The 27065-nt window shown below is 37.4% G+C and overlaps 1 protein-coding gene and 1 long non-coding RNA gene across 3 annotated transcripts; both read left to right on the forward strand.

Moving 5' to 3' along the window:
• The first annotated feature begins 5628 nt into the window (after positions 1 to 5628).
• LOC130745177 (proteasome subunit alpha type-2-A-like) lies at positions 5629 to 20775 on the forward strand. 2 transcript variants are annotated; one of them, XM_057597325.1, is made up of 12 exons: positions 5629 to 5735; positions 5822 to 5881; positions 5995 to 6071; positions 7308 to 7372; positions 14291 to 14337; positions 14899 to 14974; positions 15707 to 15774; positions 18426 to 18495; positions 18842 to 18927; positions 19700 to 19762; positions 20272 to 20337; positions 20469 to 20775. In XM_057597325.1, exons 2-12 carry the CDS (start codon positions 5841 to 5843, stop codon positions 20515 to 20517), a joined length of 708 nt encoding a protein of 235 aa, XP_057453308.1. In that variant the 5' UTR covers positions 5629 to 5735; positions 5822 to 5840; the 3' UTR covers positions 20518 to 20775. The 2 variants fall into 2 exon arrangements, with proteins under 2 accessions (XP_057453308.1, XP_057453307.1); XM_057597324.1 differs by lacking the exon at positions 5629 to 5735 and having other exon boundaries at positions 5742 to 5881.
• Positions 20776 to 23740: 2965 nt separating this feature from the next.
• Positions 23741 to 27065, forward strand: LOC130742483 (uncharacterized). Its single transcript, XR_009021166.1, has 3 exons — positions 23741 to 23989; positions 24983 to 25060; positions 26328 to 27065. It is a non-coding gene; the product is annotated as an uncharacterized LOC130742483 (long non-coding RNA).

Raw genomic sequence — 27065 nt, forward strand, 5'->3', positions numbered from 1 at the left:
CAAACTTCTTGACTAATCCTTTAGCATACTTACTCTGTGATATGAACATAGAATCCTCCATTTGTTTGACTTGTAGTCCTAGAAAATAATTCAATTCACCAACTAGGCTCATCTCAAATTCAGATTTCATTTGTCGGACGAAATGCTCCACCATTGAGTTCGACATTCCTCCAAAGACAATGTCATCTACATAAATCTGTGCTATCATGAGCTTACCTTTGTCATTCTTCACAAACAGAGTTTTATCAATTCCACCCTTACTGTAACCATTGCTTACAAGGAATTCAGTTAACCTTTCATACCAAGCCCTAGGTGCTTGCTTCAAGCCATACAAGGTCTTCCTCAACTTGTACACATGATCTGGATGATGTGGATCTGTAAATCCTTTAGGCTGTTCAACATAAACTTCTTCACTCAAATAGCCATTCAGAAAAGCACTCTTCACATCCATCTGATATAGTCTGAACTTCAAGAGACAAGCAACACCTAACAAGAGTCTTATAGATTCCAGTCTAGCTACTGGAGCAAAGGTTTCATCAAAATCAACTCCTTCTATCTGAGTATATCCTTGAGCAACTAGCCTTGCTTTATTCCTTGTGACTGTTCCAGTTTCATCTGATTTGTTCTTGAAGATCCACTTAGTGCCAATGATGTTTACTTCTTCAGGTCTAGGCACTAACTCCCACACTTCATTTCTTCTGAACTGCTCTAACTCCTCTTGCATAGCATTTATCCAGTATTCATCAGTGAGAGCTTCATTGACATTCTTGGGTTCTATCTTAGAGATGAAACAACTGTGAGCAATTATACTTCTGGATCTGGTAGTCACCCCTTCTTGAAGATTACCAATAATGTTTTCTTGAGGATGATTCTTCTGAACCCTGATTGATGGAGCTTTGTTTGATGTGATATCTTTGTCTTCCTTTTCATCAGCACTTGTTTCTGACTCATTGTCGAGGGCGGTAGCTGGAGCATCGGCTGGAACATCAGCACCATCATCTTCTTCATTCAAAACTGCTTCTTCCTTCTTGCTTGGTTCATCATCCACAGTCACATTCACAGATTCCATCATGGTCCTTGTGCGAGAGTTAAAAACTCTATAAGCTTTGCTGTTCATAGAATATCCCATGAAAATTCCTTCATCACTTCTAGGATCAAGCTTCCTCTTAGGATCACGATCTGCAAGGATATAACATTTACTTCCAAATATGTGAAAGTATTTTACAGACGGTTTTCTACCTTTCCATAGCTCATACTGTGTGGAGGATGTCCCTGCCCTGATGGTGACTCTATTATGTATGTAACAGGCAGTACTTATAGCTTCAGCCCAGAACTGGTGTGGAATCTTCTTAGCATGTAACATTACTCTAGCTGATTCCTGGAGAGTTCTATTTTTCCTTTCAACTATTCCATTCTGCTGTGGAGTAATGGGGGCAGAAAATTCATGACTAATACCTTCTGTTCCACAGAACTCCAAGAATTTTGAATTCTCAAACTCCCTTCCATGATCACTTCTGATTCTCACAATCACACAGTCCTTCTCATTCTGAAGTCTCACACATAGATTCTTGAATATTTCAAAAGTCTCTGATTTTTCTCTCATAAATTCAACCCATGTATACCTTGAAAAATCATCTACACAGACAAACATATACCTTTTTCCTCCCAAGCTTTCAACCTGCATAGGACCCATGAGATCCATGTGAAGCAATTCTAGAACCTTTGTCGTGGTCTGATGCTGGAGCATCTTGTGTGGCACCTTGGTTTGCTTACCAATCTGACATTCTCCACATAGCTTTCCTTCTCCCAAGCTCAAATTGGGCAATCCCCTTATTGCTTCATCTGCAAGAATCTTTTGCATGCTCCTGTAGTTGAGATGTCCTAGTCTTTGATGCCATACATTCACCTCATCTTCTTTAGTTAACAAACATCTGGAAACATGAGCTTTTTCTTCTGATGTCCACATATAACAATTGTCTTTTGATCTGACTCCTCTCATCACAACTCTCTCATCATCAGTGGTCACAACACATTCTATCTTATTGAACTTCACATCATATCCTTGATCACACAGTTGACTTATGCTGATTAGGTTGGCTGTTAAACCATTTACAAGTAACACATTGTTCAAGTTAGGAGATTCTGTGCTAACAAGTTTTCCCACTCCCTTGATCTTTCCTTTAGCTCCATCTCCAAAAGTAACATAGTTGGTGGAGTGACTTCTGATGTCTTGCAAGATGCTCTTGTTCCCTGTCATGTGCTTTGAGCAGCCACTATCAAAATACCAATCTTCCTTTGATGATGCTCTGAAAGACGTGTAGGCTACCTGACATCTTACTTCACCCTTGGGCTTCCATTGCTTCCTCATTTGAACAGGCTTTTTATCGTGCATCTGAGGATAACCATATAACCTGTAATAGTAGGGCTTTATATGACCATTCTTACCACAATAGTGACACTTCCAAGGTACAGTTTTGTCAAGCTTAAGTTGAGGTTTCACATGCAGAGGTACATGTCGAGGCAATGAATCTGACAGCTGATAATTTCTGGGCTTCTTGAATTCAGTTTGTTTTGCAGCAGACACAAATTTCTTTGAACCTTTCTGATTTTCTTTGTTTGTTGTTCTATAGTCAAAGCCAATTCCCTTCAAACTCCCTCCTTGCTTGCTAGTTTCTTTCAGAATTTCATCAAGCATATCAGAACCACTGTTCAGCATTCTAACAGATTTGTGAGTAGCTTCAAGCTTTCTTGTCAGAGTTGCCACTTCCTCTTGAAGTCCTGCATTAATCAACACTAGATTAGCCTTTTCCATAACATCAGCATTATTAAACTTACTTTGCCATTCCTCCAGATCTTCCTTCAGCTTTGTGCTGAGCTCTTTCAGCCTTTCATTCTGAGAGACAAGTTGTTCTATCTCACTTTGCTTTTCTCTCACAAGTTTACATGCTTCTTCCCACTTGACGTGTAGCAGCTTGTAAGTCTCAGCCAGTTCCTCATCTGTAATGTCCTCATCACTTGTATCAGACTCATAGATGGTTCCAGAGAAAGCATTGACTTTGTTTGCAGATATCTCCTCCTCATCTTCAGTGTCTTCATCTGACCAAGTTACCATCATACATTTCTTCTGCTTCTTTAGATAGATGGCGCATTCAGACCTGATATGGCCATATCCTTCACATTCATGACACTGCACTCCTTTATTCTGACCAGATCTTTCTTCTTCTTTGGTCTTCCTCTGTGAATTAGAAAACTTGGGTTTGTTATCGAACTTCATGTCCTGGACATTAGGCCTGGTTCTTTTGTCAATCTTTCTCAATGCTCTGTTGAATTTTCTTGCTAGCATGGTCAGAGCCTCAGAAAGATTTTCACCCTCACAATCTTCATCATCACCTTCATCAGTGTTTGACACAAAAGCAATACTATTATTCTTCTTCTCAGATTTTCCACTCAGTTTCAACTCAAATGTCTGCAAAGAACCAATAAGTTCATCAACCTTCATGTTCTCAATGTCTTGAGCCTCCTCAATTGCAGTGACTTTCATAGCAAACTTCTGAGGAAGAGATCTCAAGATCTTCCTTACAAGCTTCTCATCTGACATAGGTTCTCCCAAAGCAAATGAAGCATTAGACAAGTCACGGACACGCATGTGGAATTCTGAAATAGTCTCTTCTTCAGTCATCATCAAATTTTCAAATTGAGTAGTAAGCATCTGAAGCCTTGACATCCTTACTCGAGTAGTTCCTTCATGTGCAGTTTTCAGAATTTCCCAAGCATCCTTTGCCACAGTACACGTATTGATCAGCCTAAACATATTCTTGTCAACTCCATTAAAGATAGCATTTAGAGCCTTTGAATTTCCAAGAGCAGCTTCATCTTCAACACTGGTCCATTCTTCTTCAGGTTTTTCCACAACAGTAGTAGAGGTGCCTTCAACCTCAGCCTTAGTGGGGTGCTTCCAACCCTTGACAATAGCTTTCCAAGTCTTGTTGTCAATTGATTTGAGAAAGGCTGTCATGCGAACCTTCCAGTAGTCATAGTTAGTACCATCCAGAATGGGTGGCCTATTGACTGATCCTCCCTCCTTGTTATCCATGAAAACTTGAATAAAACTCCCTGGAGCTCACCCAACCAGAACAGGGTGCCTGCTCTGATGCCAATTGTAATTCAGGTTCCCTCTGATACGATTGTCCTGCACGATGCTGGGACAAGAGGTTCGACAATCGTTTAACAATAAAACAAAACTTAACAACAGAAACAATAACACACAGTAATTGTTAACCCAGTTCAGTGAAAACTTTCACCTACGTCTGGAGGGTTTGCACCCAAAGAAAGGAAATCCACTATCTCAAGATTCAGGAATTACAGACACTCATGAACAACTCAGTTCATAGTTCACTTCCTAATCTACCCAGTGTATTTCTACTTAGAATCTCAACCTAAGTATGAGAGCCCCTCTCACTTTCTCTCAATCACTGCCACAGTGATTGGTGAACACAATGAACAAGTAGAGTTTGAACGCAATCAAACACACAGAATATCTCTTTGCTTTATAGAATCAGTGAGCAAAGACAAATTCACAACTAACAAAGGACAAAACACAATTAACAAATCCTAAAACACTCGATCTCTCTCTATCAACTTCGACACCCTTCATGTTTTAGGTCTTCATCCTTTTATAGACTTCAGCAGCGGTAGCATGGACTTTAGAGTTGGCACGGGCTGAAGAAACAGATTGCAGTAACAGCAATTCAAAAACGCAATCTTGATAGATTCGGTTTCTTATTGCACAAGTAAAGATAGAAATCAATCTTTTAACAAAGATTGTTTCAACAAATAACAACCCAACAAATAAAACCCTTCTGGAATAACTCCTTGCTCCTCAAGTAACTCAAAAACATATCTTCAGTAAATCTTCAGAGGGCCCACAACAGAAACACAAGCTGAGGACTGATGCCCTAGCTTCACGAGGACAGATGCCACGACATCTGCTTCAACAATCGGTTGTTTTGACAAAATGCATGGCAACATGTTCCAACACAATCCTCAAGGGCGCGCTTTGATTCGACTACAACTGAGTTGAAATTAACCAGGTCTTCGATAACTATGTCGAAATTAACCGTGTCTCCGACTCTAAACCATGCCAACCTTGCAAGTCGACTTTTAATAACTTAGCGAAAATATTCAGGTTAACAAAAGAGGACATGAATAGATGTGGGACGGTGACAATTCCCTTCATTTTTAAATAATTAAAAAATGTAGCACTTTTCTTGCCTCCTTTATTTTACAAACCAAACAAGTACCATCTCGTGTTCTCTTTCTCAGGTTAACCCTACCTAGAAAATTACCGCTGTTTTCTCACTAATTTTCTCTTGCTTTCTCTGCTCCCAAACAGACGGGAGTTGGGTTTGGAGCCCCACCCCTTAGGCTTTGCACCCCACTAAAACAGATACGGAATTTAAATTTCCGTATCAATACGGAAAATAAAATTTCGTATCTGTTTTAGTATATAATGAGTGGTTGAAAATGTGACACGCATGCTTAAATACAGTACGGAATTTTAAGTTCCGTATTCAATATGGAGAATACGGAACTTTAAATTCCGTATTTGATAAAGTGGGGTGCCAAGCCCCATAGGTGGGGTGCCAAACCCAACTCCCCAAACAGACCGGTGCCCTATACGACCAAAAATTCACATTTCGAGAAGCAAAAAAATTTGATCTTTTCGACTTGGGCAGGTATGAAAACTGAAAATCCATGGTATTGAAGTGTTTCATCTTCCTTGTACTGTGATTGTAACTTGCTAGTAAAGCTGTATGTGCAGGATCTTGTAAGGTTTTATCATGGGGGATAGTCAGTACTCATTTTCTCTTACCACTTTTAGGTAATCTCTATTGATGATATGATCATCTCTTTTTCTCTCTATGTTCCTTTTTTGCTGTTGATAATGTTAGTATTAGTTTATGTTTCAACTGATTTTGTTGTGTTGTTGAATAGCCCTTCTGGAAAGCTTGTTCAGATTGAACATGCATTGACTGCTGTTGGGTCCGGACAAACTTCTCTTGGAATTAAAGGTGATATTTTGATGACCCTTTTATTTCAATGGATCTTTTAAGGAATACCAATAGATGACACTTTAAAATAAATAAGTGATATTTCACTGAGCTAAGTTGTTGTTCTTAAATTTCAAAGTGTTTTAATTTTTCACTGATATAACAAATTAATGAGGTGAGTACTCGTTCGGAGGAACTAGAGGGGGGGGGGGGAAGTACTAGAACTTGGGTGTCGTAAAACAACTGGGTTTCTTATTTTATGCCTTAGTTTCAGAAGTATTATGGGTTTTAAAGTAAATTTAGCAGGAGTGAGGTCGCAGAGGGTGCTGGCACGTTGGTAGAATTTGTTACTTCGAGTGGTGGTATATGCTTCAATGACATATCAAGTTTTACCACTATTTACTCTATGGATTATGGAAGCCAGTGGTGTGTGACTATGTGCAAGTAATCACTGAAGAAATTCTGACTTGTTCTTGTTTTGTTTTTTCCTAAGATCATCTGTCTTTGTTATTACATTTTTCAATATTATAAGAATGATCAATGTTTCGTCCCTTTAAGGTGGAATGAACATGTTTGATTGTCATCTGGTAAATGAGCAGAAGGTTGCTTTCATGTGTTTCTGTATAGAAAAGTGATAGGTACCGGTATCTCTTAGTAGTTAGTGGTTAATAGTTAGTTAGATGGGGGTGGGAGTTCGTTAAGAGAGTTAGACTACAAATAAGATAGCTGGAGAGAGTATGGGGCTTTTGTATTTTGGAGATCATTTGGGATTTGGGTTAGGGAGTTGGGATTCTCTCTCTTGTATCATGCTCTGGTTCCCTAATTGGGAATTAGGTTTTTTGTCAATAATACTTCCATATTTTTCTGGGTTCCTTTCGTTATGCTTTATTGTTCTTATGAGGCTGTGTTAGTGGCTTTGGCATGATGCGGAGGATATGTTATGCTCTGAGAAAACAATGCTCTCGGAAATGTAGAAATTTAGGAATGAGAAGGTTTTAAAGGAGGCTGGAGTTAGGGATATCTTAGTTTGTGATTTAATCTTATGTTTTGATAACGTATTGTTATAACTTACCGACCTTTGCATATTTGGGGTCCTTTTTTCTTGCAAATATTTTCTTCATTATATATACTTCGTAGCATTTACTTTCTTAACCGATTAAGAAAGTGTCTTGTGGAGGACTTGTTTCTTGTAATATAAGTTGATGGCTTGTAGCTTTTGTTTTTCGTACTTACATATTTGATACTTAATTCTTGCAGCTGCAAATGGAGTTGTCATTGCAACGGAGAAGAAATTACCATCTATATTGGTTGATGAAACATCGGTAAGTTGGTTATTCTTTGGATCCTTATGTTGTTCATAATTAATATAAAAATTCTAAAATTGTCCTGTCCAATTTTTGTACTCAATTCGGTTCTGCTATCATTTCCCTCCTGCCTTTTTACCGTCTGCAAGAATTTATTCAGCGCTCTTTTCTAATATCTTATTTTGGGTAATTATGCATTATGAAGAGGTCCTTGAATGACAAGTTTTGCTTCACCACATCTGGATAAACAGTATATTTTGCATCCTTGCCTATCGTTATTAGCATATGCCTGTGAGAATTGTGCATTGAAGAATTATTTGGGCATCAATGCACTGTCATTGTTTCCTATGTGAAGGATAATATGCTTTTGGGTTGAACCTGCCTTATGTGATACTACGGCTTTTACGCACTAGTGAAGAAATATCATTATCATTTGGGAGGGTGCTTTAGAGTTTGTAGAATATTCATACGGTAATACAGTAGCATAGTGAACTGCCACTCCACAAACACCCACTAAAAGCCTTTTTTCTTTCACTTGGTTAGGATGAATTGATGTTGTGTCAAAAAACCAATTCTTCTTAGAGGCCATTCATATCTAAATTTTCAATGGTTTCACTTAAAGTCTTATATGGTTTACCGTTACCTCAAATTATTTGGCTATCCTCTAGTTATTGGTTGTCTTCTCTCATGTTCAGTCCATCTTAGGTGTGATTTTACCAGAATATGTATATGTTCAATTTCAACATTCTCTTTAAAACACTCATTCTTTATCTTATTTTTATATGACCACTCACGTAACAGAATATTTTAATCTTTACAATACTTATCTTGCCCTCTTGTTGGCCCTTTGTTGCTTAACGATCAGTACCATAATGTATTGTTAGACTTATGGCTATACTGCGGGACTTTCCTTTTAGCTTGAGGGGCAACTTTCTGTCGCAATTAACACACAACAATCAGTTCCGCAAAACATTGCTAGACTTATGGCTATACCGTAAGATTATCCTTTTAGCTCATGAGCCATCTTTCCATCACAAATAAGACACGCAAGAGAACTTCTCTCAGACCTAAGAAGCTAACGGAGATTAGTAGAAAAGCTGAATTATTTGACCAGATCAGATATTTCTTTTGTTGTTGCGGTAGGTTAGTTCCGTAGTTCTCCTAGAGTTGACCATGGGAATGCAGTTATTAAAATTTTGAGGTTTATCAAAGGATCACCAGGAGAAGGGTTAGTCTATGAGAAATAGGGGACAATAGGACATTGTTGCCTATTCTGATGCAGATTGGGCTGGATCTCCCTTTGACATAGGGTTAAAATTGGAGGTCATCCTAATCACTTTTAGGTATCTTGGATCAATCATACAAAGCAGTGAAGAAATAGGAAATGTCAATCAAAGGATTCAAGCTAGGTTGCATCAATGGTGAAAATTACATAACAATTAAAGTCTAGATTCTAGAATCATAGGAACATGGATAGGCCCCCAAATGTCTAAGTGAACTAGCTGTAATGGGTACATGGACTAATTACGCTCTTTACTTTGAAAAGAGGAATGAACATGAAGAAATAGGAAATGTAAATCATAGCATTCAAGCTACAAAATAATTGAAGTCTAGAATGGAAGGAACATGGATAGGCCCTCCAATGTCTGAGTGAACTAGTTCAAATGGGTACTTGGACTAACTACTCTCTTTACACTGAAAAGAGGAATGAGCATGCTTTTCTAGTTGACATGTTTCACATTGAAGATACTGTAAATAAGACAGGACAAGAACCATCTTCTTTAATTTATTCAAACATGAATAACTCATATGATTATGGAGAATATTTGGAGAGTTATGCATAGCACAGATGGTTGATGATGAAGATTGAACGAGGTAATAAAGCCCATTTGATTCACAGCCTACATCAATAATCCATCTTGTACTTCAGACTGCCAGGACTGAAAAAAAAGTGCCCATATTAAGGTAAGGAGGAAGAGAGTTTTGGCCTATTTCAGAGGCTTTAAACCTTAGTACCATATCCAAGCTAGGGTGATGGACTGATGGATTTTTGTGGAGATAATTCTGAGGAAAAGAAGGCTTTCCTTCAATTGGAATAGATGCACCAGAGTCTAGGATCCAAGACCTGAAAGCAAGGATTGAGAAAAGCATACTGGGATGATGAATTATTACCGGATTGAGAAGCCTTTAACCTGAGATACTCTTTGTGTTCAGTTTCAGACAAGAAGAACTTGTTTTTTTTAGGAATATTATCCTTTTTATGCTTATTGGAATTCAAGTTAGGCCCAACTCCACATCAAAAGCTAGCTTAGTGGCGAGGATTGCTCTACCCTTTATTAGGACTATACCGGCCATATCTCTAGTCAACATGGGACTTCTCAACACACCCCCTCACGCTCAAGGCTGAACATATGGAGTGTGTAATTTGCAGGAATGAATATCTGCGGGTGGCCCATATATGGGTGGTCTCCAATAAACGGATATTGTTAAACTCTCTAAGATATGTAACTGAATTTCATTATTGAAAAGCTAAAGATTACAATGAGTGATCTCAGTATTTATAGAGAATACAAGGCTTGCTAAGCAAGCTACCAACTCTAACAGAATCAGTTATGTGACAGCTGTAATGACAGCTCACATGACAGCTGTATTGACAGCTCATTCTAACAGAATGTAACCAACTCAAATATTAACTATACTACTATCAGTAACTAACTTCTTAATCAGAGTAATGTGTACTCTACTCTAATAGGCCCCCTCAAACTCAAGGTGGGTGAGAAATGGATTTCTCAATCACATTGAGTTTGTCACGAAGAGTTTCAAAACGAAGAGGTGAAAGAGCCTTTGTAAAGAGATCTGCCAGTTGGTCAACTGAAGGAATGTGATGCACAAAAAGAGACTTGTTGAGAACTTTTTCCCTCACAAAGAAGATGTCAAGCTCCATGTGTTTAGTGCGGGTGTGTAGAACTGGATTATGGGTCAAAGCCACTGCACCCATGTTGTCACAAAAGATTTTAGGAGGAGAAAAAGGAATCTGCAACTCCTGCAAAAGTGACTGAACCCATAGCAGCTCAGCAGAGGTATTGGCTAGGCTTCTGTATTCTGCTTCAGTACTGGAACGAGCCACTAAGGTCTGCTTCTTGGAGCTCCAAGACACAAGATTAGGGCCAAAGAAAACACATGATCCTGATGTTGACCTTCTGTCATCAGGGTCTGATGCCCAATCAGCATCACAAAAGGCCACTAGAGAAACAGGAGAATGAAGAGAACAAGGCTTAAGATGCAGCCCATGATGAATAGTACCCTTAAGATACCTTAATATTCTCTTAACAGCCTTCCAATGATCTTCCAACGGCTGACTTAGAAATTGACAAACTTTGTTCACAGCAAAGCTTATCTCAGGTCTGGTTAAGGTGGCATATTGAAGTGCCCCTACAATGGATCTGTAAAGGGTAGGATCAGCAAAGTAATCTGCTCCATATTTGCTCAATTTTGCACCACCAACCATAGGAGTAGATATGCCCTTTGCTTCTCCCATATCTGCTCTTTCAAGTAGATCAGTGATGTACTTTGTCTGGGTCAACAATAATGACCTGTCCTGAAGATGATGCACCTGAACACCAAGAAAATAATCTAGCAGTCCTAGCTGCTTCAAAGAGAACTCAGAATTGAGATTCTCAACCACTTTCTGCACAAGAGGCAAAGAGTTGCCTGTAATGATAATGTCATCTACATAGACTAGGATGTAAATGCAGCAAGTTGCATTGTGAAAAGTGAACAAAGAGGGGTCACATCTACTAGGTTTGAAGCCATACTTCACAAGAGCTGACTTTAACCTTTCAAACCAAGCTCTAGGGGCCTGTTTGAGGCCATAGAGAGCTTTGTTCAACTTGCAAACAAGTGTCTTATCCTCATTCTGAAATCCAGAAGGTTGTGTCATGTACACCTCCTCCTGAAGTGCACCATTGAGAAAGGCATTATTGACATCAAGCTGATGAATATGCCACTGTTTAGTGATTGCAAGAGAAAGAATGAGCCTAATAGTAATAGGTTTGACCACAGGGGAAAATGTCTCAGAATAATCAAAACCCTTCACTTGATGATAACCTTTGGCTACAAGCCTTGCTTTATATCTATTGAAAGAACCATCTGCATTCTCCTTCACTCTAAACACCCATTTGCATCCTATTGGTGTCCGATCTTTGGGTAGAGGAACCAATGTCCAGGTATCATTAGCTAGTAATGCATTATACTCAGCCTTCATGGCTGCCAACCACTTAGGGTCTTTGAGTGCTTGCTTGGCTATAGTAGGTTCTGCCTGAGTGAGGAGCAAGGTAGGATGCAATCTGGGCATGATTATGCCAGATTTTGCTCTTGTCTGCATAGGATGAATATTGCCCACTGGAGGTGAAGGCTCAACAGGAGAAGAAGGTGCTGAAGCTGTGCCTGAGGCTGCAGGAGAAGCTTGGACTTGCTCTTGTGCAGAAATCTGAGCCAGAGAGACAGGTCCTGAAGACAAATCAGAGTCTGAATTGGAGGTTGTAGGCTGAGCAGCAACTGGAACTGGAACAACAGGTATTGTTGAAAGAATGCCACTATCTGGGAGGTCAGAGTCAGTGGAGGCAAACATGGCAGGATAAGGAAACTTTACTTCATCAAAAATCACATCTCGAGAGATAAAAATTCTGCCATCACTGTCCATGCATTTGTACCCTTGATGAGAGGAAGAATATCCAATAAACACACATTCCTTAGACCTCAAGGAGAGCTTGTTGTGAGTGTAAGGTCTTAAATGAGGGTAACATGCACAGCCAAACACTTTGAGAATCTTATAATCAGGGAGAGTCTTAAACAACTTAGAATAAGGACTCTCATTGCCCAAAACCACAGTAGGAAGCCTATTAATTAGAAAAACAGCAGCCAAGAAAGCATGATCCCAGTATTGGGAAGGCATGTTAGCATAAGCCAGCAAAGATAAACCAGTTTCTATGATATGTCTATGCTTCCTTTCAACACTACCATTTTGATGGTGTGTGTAGGGACAAGTGAGCCTATGGACAATACCAAGTTTGGTAAAATGAGGGGTAAGAGGTTTGAACTCAGTACCATTATCTGTTTGGACAGATTTCAGTTTCAAGCTAAACTTTAATTCAACCATGGCTTGAAACTGAAGAAAAACAGAATAGGTTTCAGATTTTTGTCTTAGGGGAAAAATCCAAGTGAACCTAGAATAAGCATCCACACATGTCAAAAAATAAGAATATCCACATGAAGAAACAGTTGAGGCAGGACCCCATAGATCAGCAAAGACAAGTTCTAGAGGTGCAGTATAAACAGTATGAGAGGAAGAAGAAGGTAATTTGTGAGACTTTGCCAAACAACAAGCTGAACACACTGAAAACTTTGCTTTATTAGGTACTGGTATCTTACAAACAGTTAAAGCAGAATGCAAAGCCTCATGATGAGGATGACCTAGCCTATTGTGCCACAAGGCATAAGAAGTAGTAGTTACATCAGAAGTAGTATTATGAGTAGAAATACTAGGACTAGGTACATTAGAAATAGGTAAAGAAGCAGTATTAACAGAGGAAACAGCAACTGGAATGGGAACTGAGGAAGCTTTAACAGAACTGGCTGGAGGAAAAGTTGGAGTATGCATCCCCTCAAAGATGTATAGACCATCTGGACCAACAGTACCCTTGAGTAGAACTCTAGAAGTTTCCTGAAATTTCACAACACAATAGGATGAGTGAAACTCAAAATAGACATTATTATCCTTTGCAAATTTACTAACACTGACTAGATTCTTTGTGATATTAGGAACTAAAAGAAGATCACTAAGAGTGAGTGTAGTATTTTTGTGATAAGGAGAAGGAAAAGAAGCTGAACCAATAGAGTGGATTGGCAAACCTTGTCCATTCCCCATTAGAATGTGATCATTACCAGTGAGAGAGACACTATCAGAAATCACAGATGCATCATTGGTAACATGATGTGTTGCTCCAGAGTCAGGAAACCAGGAGCTGAGATGTGCTGCAGCAGGAGAAGTAGTAGGACCAGTAAGCATAGCCACGAGAGTTACGACCACCAGATCTACCACCATAACCACCGCGGGAACGAGAATCATCATATCCACCACGATTATCATAAGATCGATCATCGTAAGAGTTGTTAACTATACTACTATCAGTAACTAACTTCTTAATCAGAGTAATGTGTACTCTACTCTAATAGATATGTAAATCTTAAAATTTAGACTAGGCCTAACTCTACCTCAAAAACTAGCTTAGGGATGAGAGTGACTCTATCTTTTGTAAGTAATTATTTGACCATATCTCTAGTCAATGTGGGACTTCTCAACACACTCACTCACGCCCAAGACTGAATATCTGGAGTGTTGAATTTGCAGAATGAACATCTGCAGGTGGCCCATATATGGTTAGCCCAATTAAGCGGATCTAAGATAGAATTTGATACCATCTTAGAATTCAGGTTAGGCCTAACCCTATCCCAAAAACTTGCTTAGGAGTGAGGATTCCCTACCTTTATAAACAAAAATTTAGCCGTATCTCTAGTTAATTGGGACTTCTCAACACGACCTATTGAGCATACTGAGGAATATAATGAATGTAGACCTCAAAAATCTGCTGCATGCTGCTTATGGAGCAATTTAACGTTCCCTTCTCTGCCTAGCTCTCAAAAGTATAATATGTGGTATATTCTTTTTTCAAAAGTATTTGTTAAGTGGAATTATGTTATTATAATTTGATAGTTAAGGATGTTTGAAAGAATGACCGCTGATAAAATAATCTAGCTTTTGCAAGAGGTTTGTGAATTCACCACTTTGAAAAAATTCGAAATTTTTTAGTTCATCACTTCTTTAGTTCAAGATTGGACTCATTCTGGGTCTTTACTCTTTGATCTATATGACTGCAGGTCCAAAAAATTCAGTTGTTAACACCAAATATAGGTGTTGTATACAGGTTTGTTTCTTTGTACATGTTTACATCATTCTAATTTTAATATATTTACTTGACATCGTTAATTCTTTGCACATCGACAGTTGCTTTACGTTATGACAGTTGATGGTTGAGTTTCGAATTTGTTTCTTAAATGTGCGATGCTATTTAACTTACCTAGATACATTATCAACTGAGATGGGAGGCGAGGTAACTGTCTCAGGGAAGTGACACAATTATGTTGGGGAAATTTTCTTCTTAAACAAGTATAATATGGAAATTGATATGGCATTGCTTAAAACTTATCAAAGACTTGATAGAGGAAACTATATAGTTCAGTCAAAATATAATAGAGTGTGTTGTCATTGGTAAAGAGAAAACTATTGCATATGAACTGATGTGAATTTACTTCTTTGTAAGAGGTGAGAATGTTGAAATAACTTGTTTTCTGAATTCTGATGTTTACTTTGTCTTCGAAACTTTATAAACAGTCTCTTAGCGTATCTTTTCCATTTCTGTTGATCTTTTGGTATACGTTTTTACAGTTATTTTCTTTAAATAGTCTGCTAATTTCTTATTTCTCAGTGGCATGGGTCCTGATTTCCGAGTTTTGGTTCGAAAAAGCAGGAAACAGGCTGAGCAGTATCATCGATTATACAAAGTATGGCATATAATTTTCTTCTGAAATATATGTTTCTTTCTTATTACTGAGTTCCTGTTCTGCCTATATTTGGTTAATAAATTATTTATAAAGACAATTTCACTTTGATTTTGGCATTGAAATAAATTTTACTGTTTCAATTTTGTTAGTTGGTAAAGCATATATTTTAGTTGTTTTCTTCATTTTCCATGGAATGCACGTTTTTTTTTACTGAAATAGTCATTCCAGAGTTGTTGTTTATTTATCATTTTTGAGACTTACAACTGATTGGGCTGTAATTTAAACCAACTCCTTTCATTCTGTGTTGACTGTGAAAAGGGACATAAGAAGTTAGATATAATGAAATAATGTTTGTAGGAAAATAAAAGTATTAAATTCTATATATGATGGTACTGATTGCTGGAATTCATTTATTAAAATAGGATTCATCAAAGGTAGATACAAAGACATAATTGAGATGGTAAAATTACAACAGTCCGTTATGTTCATGGTCTAATAAGCTCAAATTCTCTCATTAGCTAAGGAATTTGCATCTAGTGACACCTTTTACACAGTAATTAATCTTGAGGACCTGTATTTGCATTAGGGAAGCACTTCTTTAGCGTGAATTACTCGCTACTTATAATCTTGATGTATATGTCCTTTTTGCTCTTGTCCTGTTTTCTTTTGTTATTGTATTATGGATCTTCTGTTACGTGTGGGCTTTACTGATATTGTAAAGGAAATTTGCAGGAACCAATCCCTGTCACTCAACTTGTTAGGGAAGTTGCTGCTGTTATGCAGGAATTTACTCAGTCTGGGTAATTATTAATTTCTTTGTGAAGCGTCCTTTCTCAGATTTTTTTTTGACTGTTGTACTTTTTACTTGTCTGCTCATACCATACATACATCCCCCCACCCCCTACCCCCTGAAAAAAGGGATGATGGGGCAAAAATGCAGCTTACATTATTCTCCTCAACTTTGAGGCTTTAGCAAGTTAATTAAAAGGGTGAAAACTGAAAAGAGTGAGAAATAGAGATTCTTCTCTGAATAATTCTGATGTATATGTCATTAATGAAACTGAAGTGGTTGACAAGTGTGTATAACTGTAAGTTAGTTACTTCGGAAGAAACCCTTAATAATGATAACATAATTCTAACAGCAGTTTAACTATAACTCAGTGTTTACTGTTAAAAGAGTTATAAAAGCATAGCTACTTTCGGCTGATTACACTAACATCCCCCCCCCCCTCTCTCAAATTTAGGGTGGGTGAGCTACATGGTATGTATCAAATATTCTGTACATCTGCTGGTACATGACAGACTGTAAGTATTCCAGAGAACCAAGCTGTTTAAGAGAATATGAAGAATCTAGTGGTAGGATGAGTTGATGAATAGCATGCTCAGAATTCCATGTTATATCATCAACATAGACGAAAACAAAGATGCAATGCTTAGACCCATGTAAGATGAACAGAAAAGGGTCACATTTGTTGGCTTTTAACCAAAAACTGAGGAGAGTAGATGCTAGGTGATGAAGCCAAGCCTGTGGGACCTGTTTCGGGCAATAGAGAACCTTGTTGATGAGTTTACAAAAAAGTCACGTGTTTGAAGACTCAAAACTGAGGTTGCTCCATGTAAACCTCTTCATGTACATAGTTAGGAATGCATTATTCACATCAATTTGGTGTATTGACTGAATATGAGGTGCAGCCAAAGTCAATAATGTTCTAATTGTAACAGGCGATACAATTGGATAAATGTCTTGGCAAAATCACAACCAGGTCGCTGATGAGAAAACCTTTAGCCACTAAGCTGGCTTTATATTTATTAATCATGGTGAGGGTGACCTAATAATCTACAATCCCATAAATTATACAGTGTGTGATGAACTGATGATGATATATCAGCATTACATGTGGCATTATTAACAAAAGCAGTAGGTAGTAGGTACTGAAGTCGGGAAAACATTTGGCATATTAGGTACAAAGGAATTGAGGTAGAATAGAATGCCCCAGAACATGAAGTAGCAGTGATAAGAACGACCTTCGAGAACCATACCACAAAAGCTAGCCATTGTAGCTGGAGAGCCCAAAGTCTTATAAACCCCACCTTTGAATCCCATACTTCCAATGTGAGACACAAGTCCTGTACCTTGCAAGTGGATTCCATCATCCCATCACGCTTCACAGCCCCAATGCCCACGCGGGCTGGCTGTACACTAGCCTCTTTGATTAGTCTTGGGTGAGGACTGCAATGCGGGTGTCAACACCCATGCCGCTCATTTGCAGCTAAGAGATGTGGTGGAAGGATTTGATATCAATTGGTAAGAACTTTGCAGCTAAGCAGGAAGCAAGTTGCCCAATCTATTAGCAAGGCATCAGAATAATCCTGATATTTGACAAAACAAAATGAAGGATGAAATTTGAAGTAAACACGATTGTCATGAGCAAATTAGTTTTTTGTTAATGGAAGGGACTAAGGAAATTTTTGCATGTAAGTGTAGCTTGTGGGGGAAGTGGTGCCCTTCAGAAAGTGGAACTAACAGCCTTAATAGGTATATCTTGCCCATTGCCAACATGAATTTCTTCAGATCCTATATGGAGCAGTGTTATCAAATATCCGCCATGGCAGTTTCCCATGGCGGTTTTATGGCTTTCCGTCATGGCCGATATCCCGCCATATTTCTTCATATCCCGCCATATTCTGCCATTATTTGTCATGTATGGCGGGATTTCGGCTTTCTGCAATGACCCACCATCCGCAATTAACAACACTGATATGGAGTTGCTATTGCTATTCATTGGATTATTAGGATCTGTATTGACATGGTGGCTTACAGCTGAATCCAGATATCAAGTTTGTCTGCCAGAAAAGCCAGCTTCAGAAGCAGCAACGTAGTCCTGGATAGATTGTAGTCATGGAGCAGCTGATGCCTGACAGATCCCTAAGATATTAGCCACTTCTAGGTGTTTCCTTTTTTCATTTTGTCTTATCATCCCTTGCTGGAATTTTCTAACCTTAACTTGACAACATAATATTTTTGAGTTTTATTATGATTAAGATACGGAAATTTCTTTAGTTACCCATTGAGATGCCTTTCAAAAGACCGTAGAGATTAAGTGTTATAGTAAATGTTGATGGACCGATTAGGTTAAACAACAGTTATCATTAGCTGCTGGAAGCCTGGAACTTAATTGCAGTTGTCTGGGTGCTGGAACTTCTTTTTTCTTAATCCATGGATATTGGAAGTTTGGAATAAAGCTAATAGAAGGTGCCTGAAACTTGGGCCTTCATCTCTTTGAAAGAACCAGTATTTATGAGTCCAATTTCAGAATGAGTTAGTTTATGCAGTTGTTAGGGACTCTAATTGTTTTCATTTGCTTCTGAATGTACATGTTAGATAAACATTTTCATTCGTGTATAATTTCTTAATGAGCTCCTAAACATAAATATATATTTGTCCTGATAGTGGTGTTAGGCCTTTTGGAGTGTCCCTGCTGATTGCTGGGTTTGATGATAATGGACCACAATTATATCAGGTATATTAATTTTCTTTTTCTGATAGAACTATACTGTTGCTTTTGAACCCTTGTAAGGTGAACTTCATTTGCAATTTTGATCATTGATTACATTATACTGTATTACTTTTTGATGCGAAATTGAACTAAGTAGCTGTGGCATATACAGTACAAGTAACAACATTTCAAAAAAAAAAATTCATTGGTGAAATGAATAAATGATCTTTATGTTTGTTTGTTTGATGAGTTTGTACTGGGATTTCTTTTTGCTTGCACTTATAATTGTTAAAAATTAATAGCTTGGATTACAGAAAAGAGGAGAAAATTGAAGGTTGTGTGGTTTGGTGCAATTTGTTTTTTTCTGTAGGTAGATCCATCAGGTTCGTACTTTTCTTGGAAAGCTTCTGCTATGGGGAAAAATGTTTCTAATGCAAAAACATTTCTTGAGAAGAGGTATGCTTTGACATTAATTGCAATGCTTTCAGCAAACGTGTGGAGTAAACCATTATATGTGTGTGTAGAATGCTGTATCCCCACTTCTGTAGTATTAAGAATAAACTGATGGAAAGTGAGAAAATGAGGATTGCATGGAATGATTCTGATTTCATTACTGTTCAAACAGTATAAGTGTGATCTTATATACTGGGTGTTGTAAAAAGAGCTATGATTAACTACCCTAACTAATACCATTACTGCTTTACAGCTGTCAGTAAATACTTCCTTAACTGTCCTAATTTTAACTGAATTCGGACCGAATACAACAGATACATTAGTGACTGAACTGAGTGTTACTAACATGGAGGTTCTGAGCTTGGCTTCAGTATCTCATGGTTTCTGTCATGTGATGTGCATATAATTCTGGCACATTCTTGAAACATTTCATTATGTTTTTCATTTACTTGTACAGTCCTGAATATTATTACCCAATAAAAAGACCTGTTTCATATTAGACAGGAAACGGAAAAAACAGATAAGAAATCATTGGATAAAAAGACCTGTTTCATATATATATATATATATATATATATATATGCCATGATGTAGATTGGTCTGTGTTTATTTATGTGCATGAATTCTCTTCATATTTTTTCAATTTTGTGGTTTGGAATTTTTGTTTATAAGATTATTGTGATGATATGTTTCTTCCTTTAATGTATTATTCCATTTATTCCTCTGTTTTTTCCTTATCATAATTTCAATGGTTGATTTGATCGTCCACTTGCAGGTACACCGATGAAATGGAGCTTGATGATGCAGTCCACACTGCACTATTGACCCTGAAGGAAGGGTAGGAGCATGCCTTTTCATGTCTATGCACTTAATAAAACCTTAGTGAAAATATCATATTTAATTATTATTATCCATTAAGAGGTTAAAATGTTATTTTGGGTTTTGTCCTTGCAGTTAAAATATGTTTTCTCTTTCCTTAAATAGTGCATGATATTTATAGCTTCAGCTTTTCAAAATTATGATCTGGTGAAGGAAAATGCAATGAAGATCGGTTTATTGGTTCGAATGAGAAAATATATCGAAGCAAATCCCATCTTGCATATTGATTATTGAAGCATGTTTCGTTGTAGCCTAGTGTGATCCTGACAATTACATGATCTGGCTATATTGTTGCTAGCTTATGTCATTCAATAATTTGAAATTGACATGGGTTGACAATTGTTCATATTCACCTTTATTTATGTTTTCTGTTATTTTATACTTTGTCTACAGTACTTTATTTTTGAACCTATCCAGTCTTTAGTCTTTGAAACCATTCTCTTTTTTTTGTTTGTTTTTTTTTTTCAGGTTTGAGGGACAGATCTCAGCGAAAAATATTGAGATTGGCATAATTGGCGCAGACAAAAAGTTCAGGTGCATATCTTTATTTACTTAAAATACCTAGTTTGACAGATAGGCTCAAAGTTACTAGCTTCTCTGGTTAGACTTAAATCCTTGGATTGTTTCATTGGGTTCTTACTAATAGTTTGTTAATCTTACTGCAGGGTATTGACACCAGCTGAAATTGATGATTATTTGGGTGAAGTAGAATAAAGTGCAATGAAGAAATCCTTATGTTCCCCCCATGTTGGTGTTTTTTTCGCGGTTGAGTTTAATTGAATTTCAAGATGGGTTTTGCTTAAATGAAAACTTTGATGGCACAGTCGAATTTGTGAGCTACTTGTGACCCAGCATGCCTTCAGAAAAATATTTTCCCAAAGGCATCAGCATTTTAGCATACAAACCTAGATTGTTTAAATATATGATGTGGCGATGACTTTCAATGAATATTCTTCTTATTTCCCCTCTTTACTTATCTCATAGTTCCTTATCTATTATTTTAGCTCTTGCGGGGTAGGATAAATGCTCTATAACAAGAGAAATATGTATCTCACCTGAACCTCTACATAATTTTACCTCTTTCAAACTTAAAACAAATATCTGAAACATATTTTCAGTCCAAATCATGCTATGCTTTAAAATTTCCTAAAAAGTGCTCAAAGAAAGACATTGATAGTAATCACAAACTCTAGAACATGAATTGAGAGACGTAACATTAGGTTTTGATAAAAGGCTGACGTAATAGATTAAGTTCAAATAGAATCATGTAGTTATATGGTTAATGTCTCAGAAGTCAGAATAGAGTGCTGCTACTGACGAATTATGAGGTTAAATTTGTGGATTCATGTTGTGTTGAATTTGATAGTGTTAAACTGAAATTCATTCTCAAACTGGTATAATTAATTCATTGACATGTATGTGTTTATGTTATGGTTTTTGTAACTGTGTTAGCTACTGAATAAAGGAAGAATAAACGAATTTATTCCGATTCTGAGTCTGGAATTGTGGTGTGGTTAGCTTGATCTTCTTTTTTGTATTTGATTTATCTGTTAAGTAAGACTTAGGTTGGGGTGTTGTAGTAAGTAAGAATTACTGGGTTAATGAATATAGTTTTATGATGAGTGGTATTGGTGAGATGATTGGAAGAAACATTTCTTAGTCTAGATTACATTACATGATGTTTACGGATAGTATAAAATATTAATTTGCTGCTACTAATAATGAGAATCTTCTCAATTATTTTCAGGGTCCCCTTATTTATGAACATCACACATATGGTGTGGTTAGTGAGAAATCAATGTTCTGTATATGTTTGAAATTGTATTTCGGTTGATTGTTAGTGTTGCTGCGAGTATAAGTGCAGTAGTGGTAAGTTGGAAGTGGTGTATTTGATGAACATTGTTGAGAATGTTTCTGTCTGTTCATGACATGAGTTGTTCACGTAGAATGTTGTAGTAAAGTTCATCTAAGACATTGTGTTTGGTTATCAGTGCCCTCTTGTGGTGTTATGTAAAAAGGTCTTCAGTTCAAGTGTGAAATGAGTCTCCTAGTGCTCAGAAAAATAACTCAGAATTACTCTCTCCTCACCATACACTGTTTTTTCTCTTTGGGGAAGAAAAGCTTTTTCTTCTTCTTTTCTTCCTTTAAATCACCATGTCAAATCTGAAGCTTCAGTGGTTAGAATGAGATAAATAAGAAGTCAATGGAAAGATAGAAGAAATCTCCACAACTTTCATGTTGAGCTTCATTTCTGGATCAGTCTCAATCTTGGTCAAAGTCCATTTGCAAGCTTGTTGTCGCTAAAACCTGCGAGCCTGAACAATGTGGATTAAAATGATATATCTCAAGCTAAATTAAAGGGCTGCAACATTTATGAAGAACTTTAGTGAAAATTCGACCATTAAGTGGGTCTCGTATAGGTCTACAAGTATCTGATGTTGTTGCGCGTTGTTGGCCCGCCAGAATACTCTGTCGCTTACTCCTATTGGGTATGGACTCGTGAAGCACTGAAGAGGGGCAGAAAAGTCACAAATTAGCTGCTGAATTTCATTATAAATAGTAGTGGAGTAGATTTAGTAAGCGGGAAGCTTGAGGATCTAGAACGTGAGCTTGTGAAGGAAAGCGATTAAGGTAAGGGCATTTCGGTCATAGAGTGCATTTTGTCGGTGATGTGTGCTATATGTTTGTTTGATGTGTGCCATTGTGCTAGCCCCTACAACATATGCATATTTTATGAACTCTAGCATTTTAACACATAGCTGGAAAATATTAGCTCAATATACTAATCACAATTGTTTATAGTGTGTTGCAATCTCAAATATCGTATCTATTATCTAACAACATGTACTCAAAGAGGTTGATTACCATGGGGTCAAAATTTTGTGCATAGGATTTTAAAGAGGCAATGGGCATTCTAAACTATGTCACAAGGTTAATGTCTAACACCAAAATAATTATACTTTCTTTTACTATTTATTATCTGATTTTACTTGATATTAACTAATATTTGTGGCTTGATGATTGTTAGTGTGAATTCTACTTTCTGGTTGCTCGAGTGGCTCAAAATGGAAAATGAGTTTAACTCACATCATACCTGCGTCGTGAGTAAAAAATATTTATTTAGGTATACATTACATGACATTTTACTCACTTGAAAACCATATACATTGAGTGGATGAAAATTTATTTTATGCAATCCAAGTATGAGGATGAAGACAATTCTTATTTGTTAAGGGGATTGCACAATGAACTAGGGAGGGATTTGGTGTAGAAGAGTGAATTATTCTAGTACACAATCATGACTATGAGTGAAAGAATTCATTTTGATTTTTTGTGGGTTGTATGTAAAACCCAGATTTCTTGGAGTATTATTCTTAATTAAACTCCGATTTACGCCCAAGGTTCTGTGCTAGGCGTGAGGGGACTGTGAAAAATGTATGTTAAAATTGACAAGCAAAATGATATAAAAGATTTTATATATGTATAGTTATGGAGTTATAGCCATTTTGAATGCTAGTCTGTGTCATATTCAGACCCGTCAGGGTATTGTTTGTGGATGTGTGTGAAATTCCGGAACTTTTGACTATAATATCGATAGGGTTTGCTTCCAGGAATCCTGAAGGAGAATTATTTAAACACCGTAGAGACTTTAGTGAATTTTCGGGCCACGAGTAAGAGTGTTCGGGGCTCCTTCGGGAGTTTACGTCGATGGTGTCTTGATTCTTTTTCCACAAGGAATCTTTTCCGCGAAGGAAGTTTTCTCATCCGGAGAAGATTTCCTTAATGAGTTCAGCGTCAGATTTTGGAGCAAGCTGCTTCCAAAATATTTTCTCACTTAAGTGAATCCAAGAAAAGTATCGACCTTTTATAGATGGATACTTAGCTTAAATAAGTGGACAAAAATACCAAAACACCTGCACACACCCATCCTTTTTCCTATTCTCCTCTATTTAAAGAGGAGAAGCACTATTCACCCTCATTTCCTTTTTCAAAACCACGAGTTATAGAGAGAGTGGGGCAAGAGAGAAAATTTGATTTTCTTGCTTGATTCTTGAGAGCTTGGAGTGGATTCTTGAAGGCTTGGGAGTGGATTGCTTGAAGAGTCTGGGATCTTCATCATAGCCTCCATCTTCAACATCTCTTTCAACCATTTTCTCATCCCAATCTTTGAGCTTTGTGAGTAAAGGTTAGTATTGGCTCCAAGCTTTGAGTTGATAGGCTTGGCCGCTTGGGAGTATATTTCTATGGTCAAAATGCTTTTCTATGTCTTTGATCTATGTAGTTTGATAGTTGATGCATGGAAAGTTGAAAGCACCCAAAGTTAGCAACTTTTTAGGTGTCTAATTGTGTTAGAACTTGATGCATGCTAAGTGTCTTCACGTTTATCGATTATATGACCTTTAATTTGAGTTTTATGGAATCAATTTTATAGAAAGCACAATTTTGAGTTTAGGGCTTTCCAATTTGGGGCTTTTTTTATTCTAGAACCTTGGGAGGTGAATATGCATGCTTTAAACTATTCTTAGACCCTAATAATGATGGACGATGCATAAGAGTTAACTTTTTGTGAAAGAAAATGTCAACTTCCAATTAGACCTTGTATGCCCGTGGTATGCATGTGATTTTGGGGGAGGAAAATCACTTTTTGGAGCTTAAAATTGATGCATGAGCTTAGGTTGAGTTCAAGAGAATGTTGGGTTAAGTTTAGAAATGAAAATATTGAATATGCTAAGCGTTATTTGAAACATGAGTGATTAATTGTTCTTTAAGTTAGCTAAGTCATGTATGTGCAATTGCTTGAAATGATCTCACATGAGCTTAGATTGATGACTTAGGAAATAAAATGAAAATGAAATTTTAGGCTTAAAAAGAGCTTGAGGTCGTGGGCCATAAAGGAGTGAATGAGAAGAGAAAATGTCGGAAGCACTAGGAACATGACTAGGATAATCACTTATGGATGCTGACATGTTTTGTGCCTTAAATGCGAAGTTAGAGCTTTAGTAGCTTAATTGTTACTTGTTTATTTGAAACTTGAGTTTTGGGCCAAGTTACCTATTTGGGGTAATCTCTTTGTTTATGCCTAAGTGCTACATTCCTACAGCATAGAGCTTTCCAGTTTGATAAGTCGCTTTAAGTCGAGTAGTTACTTAGTGGCTAAGTAATCCTACTTTTTCTTAAGGATTGGAACGTGCAGGCTTGGGAACCAAGGAGTTGGAGCGATCGTTTAAAGACAACGAAGAAAGAAGAATCACCAAAGGTGAGGGAAACTTACCTTTACTAGCTATATGATTAGATGTCGAAGTATCGACGATTGCTTGATGATTATGAAATAATGCATGCTTGCTGAATTGTTGATGCATATGGTGAATTACTGAATTGTTGAGGCTTATGTCGGATTATTGAATTACTGAATTTTTGAGGCTTATGCCGGATTATTGAATTACTGAATTATTGAGGCTTATGCAAGATTATTGAATTGTTGAGGCTTATGCCATATTATTAAATCATTGAATAGTTGTATATGCATAATTGTTGAATTATGTTAAGAGCTTATGATTATGTTGACTGTAAACACAGTGTTTATGAGAGTTAACAAGTAGGATCCGACAGGAGGTCTAAGCTACTGCTGACGTTGAGCATCGAAACTTTATCGGGAAGAATACCTTGGGGAAAGGGATCTTTCGAAATGTTAAGTTTTGAAACAAAAAGAAATAAGACTTCGAAGTTTTGAGAAAGAAACCTCATAATGAAACTAATCCAAGTGATAAAACTTTTATAATCTAAAGTGAACTGATTTCGGTTATCAAGGGGATGGACTGCTATGGCGCGGGAAGTCACCAGGGTGCATGAGGCACTCCTTACTTGTTAAGCAAATTTTATGGGAAACTGTCGTTGTTTCAGTGTATTGTAGAGACAATAACTATTGGCTAGAGATGTGTACCCTTGTGAGGACGTTCTCCTATGCGGTTAACTATGATGCATACATGCATGTATATCTGTTGAGGTTGGGACGATCGAAAAACCGGGCCTCATGAAGGTTGAGACGATCGTAGATTGGGCCTTCAATAGAATTATACCAAGAGAGTACTCTATGGCCAGCTATGTGTCGAGTTGTTTTGGCGATGTTTGGACGGTAAGTAACACTCGAGTCTGCATGGTCAACTGTGTCTTAGATCGACTGCGAGGTGTCCGACCCATTAAGTGACAATTCTACTATCTTGCCCTGTCTTCCTTACGCGGAGGCGTGTTTTCTAGATCATATTCGAGTATCCATGGCATGAGCACAAATATGCAACTAACTTTGATGTGTTGATAAGCCTTTCATGCGATCATGTGGAATGATATTAGACCTCGACTGAGTATTATGATATGACTATATACCTTATGATGCCTATGTTTAGTTATATTATATGTTTTAATTATAAATTGTATATCTTTGTGCTATATTATACACTATTATTTGGAAGTTGACCCTCGCACGCTATTGTTTGTATGTTTGTGCTTGGGCGGCCGACAATTGCCAGGTGATGAAGGATGGAGAATAGAGTTGATTGGATTGGATGAACGAGGAAGCGCGTCATCCAATGGTGGACCTTGATAGAGTCAAGGAGCATTGTGGACATGTCCTCTCGGGTAGAGTGTGGCCATGTCAGTGCAATACTTGTAGGGTTTGATCAGCATGTGTCTATATTTTGGGGCAGGGTAGGTTCCCAACACATAGCTTTTGGGTGGTTCTCCCTGGATTGGAATCGTAGGGAGTAGTCGGACGTAGGAGTCTAGAGGAGGCCATTTGTGGCTGATTATTTCTTTCATCACTTGTAATATATTTGAAACTACTGATGTTTTCTGAGAACTTTTAAACCTTGCCTTCAGGCCTATGTTCATAGCTTGGTGGGTTGTTTAAATTATTTAAGAATTATGCATTGCATGTTGAGAAAAGTTTCCTTTGGAAAGGAAATAAAAGAAAAAAATAACTCGCTTTTGAGGATTAATTATGAAAACATGTTGCATATTTATTTGAGGCAAGTTACTATTGTAACCCCTGAAAGTCGGGGCGTTACATTGTATGGTTAAGAATTGGAAATGAACGCACTTGTATATGTTGTTGAGTCAACCCTTGTGGCACGTTGTTGATCATGACCACATTATAGATGTGTGCCAATTTGTAAAAATGTTTTATGACTTCATGTGGGCATATGTATTATGCTATTTCACATTTCGTATCCACATCCTATTATTATATGCTTGGATTTCAAACCTAG

The sequence above is a fragment of the Lotus japonicus genome, chromosome 3, assembly GCF_012489685.1.
Source record: "Lotus japonicus ecotype B-129 chromosome 3, LjGifu_v1.2".
Lineage (NCBI taxonomy): Eukaryota > Viridiplantae > Streptophyta > Magnoliopsida > Fabales > Fabaceae > Lotus > Lotus japonicus.

What these genes read in the sequence shown, in the direction of transcription:
- LOC130745177 (XM_057597325.1), top strand. Translation starts at nt 5,841, where the DNA reads ATGGGGGATAGTCAGTACTCATTTTCTCTTACCACTTTTAG. An exon ending in AATATAGGTGTTGTATACAG is followed by an intron (nt 14,338 to 14,898) that starts GTTTGTTTCTTT and finishes CTTATTTCTCAG; the next exon opens with TGGCATGGGTCCTGATTTCC. An exon ending in AAAACATTTCTTGAGAAGAG is followed by an intron (nt 18,928 to 19,699) that starts GTATGCTTTGAC and finishes GTCCACTTGCAG; the next exon opens with GTACACCGATGAAATGGAGC.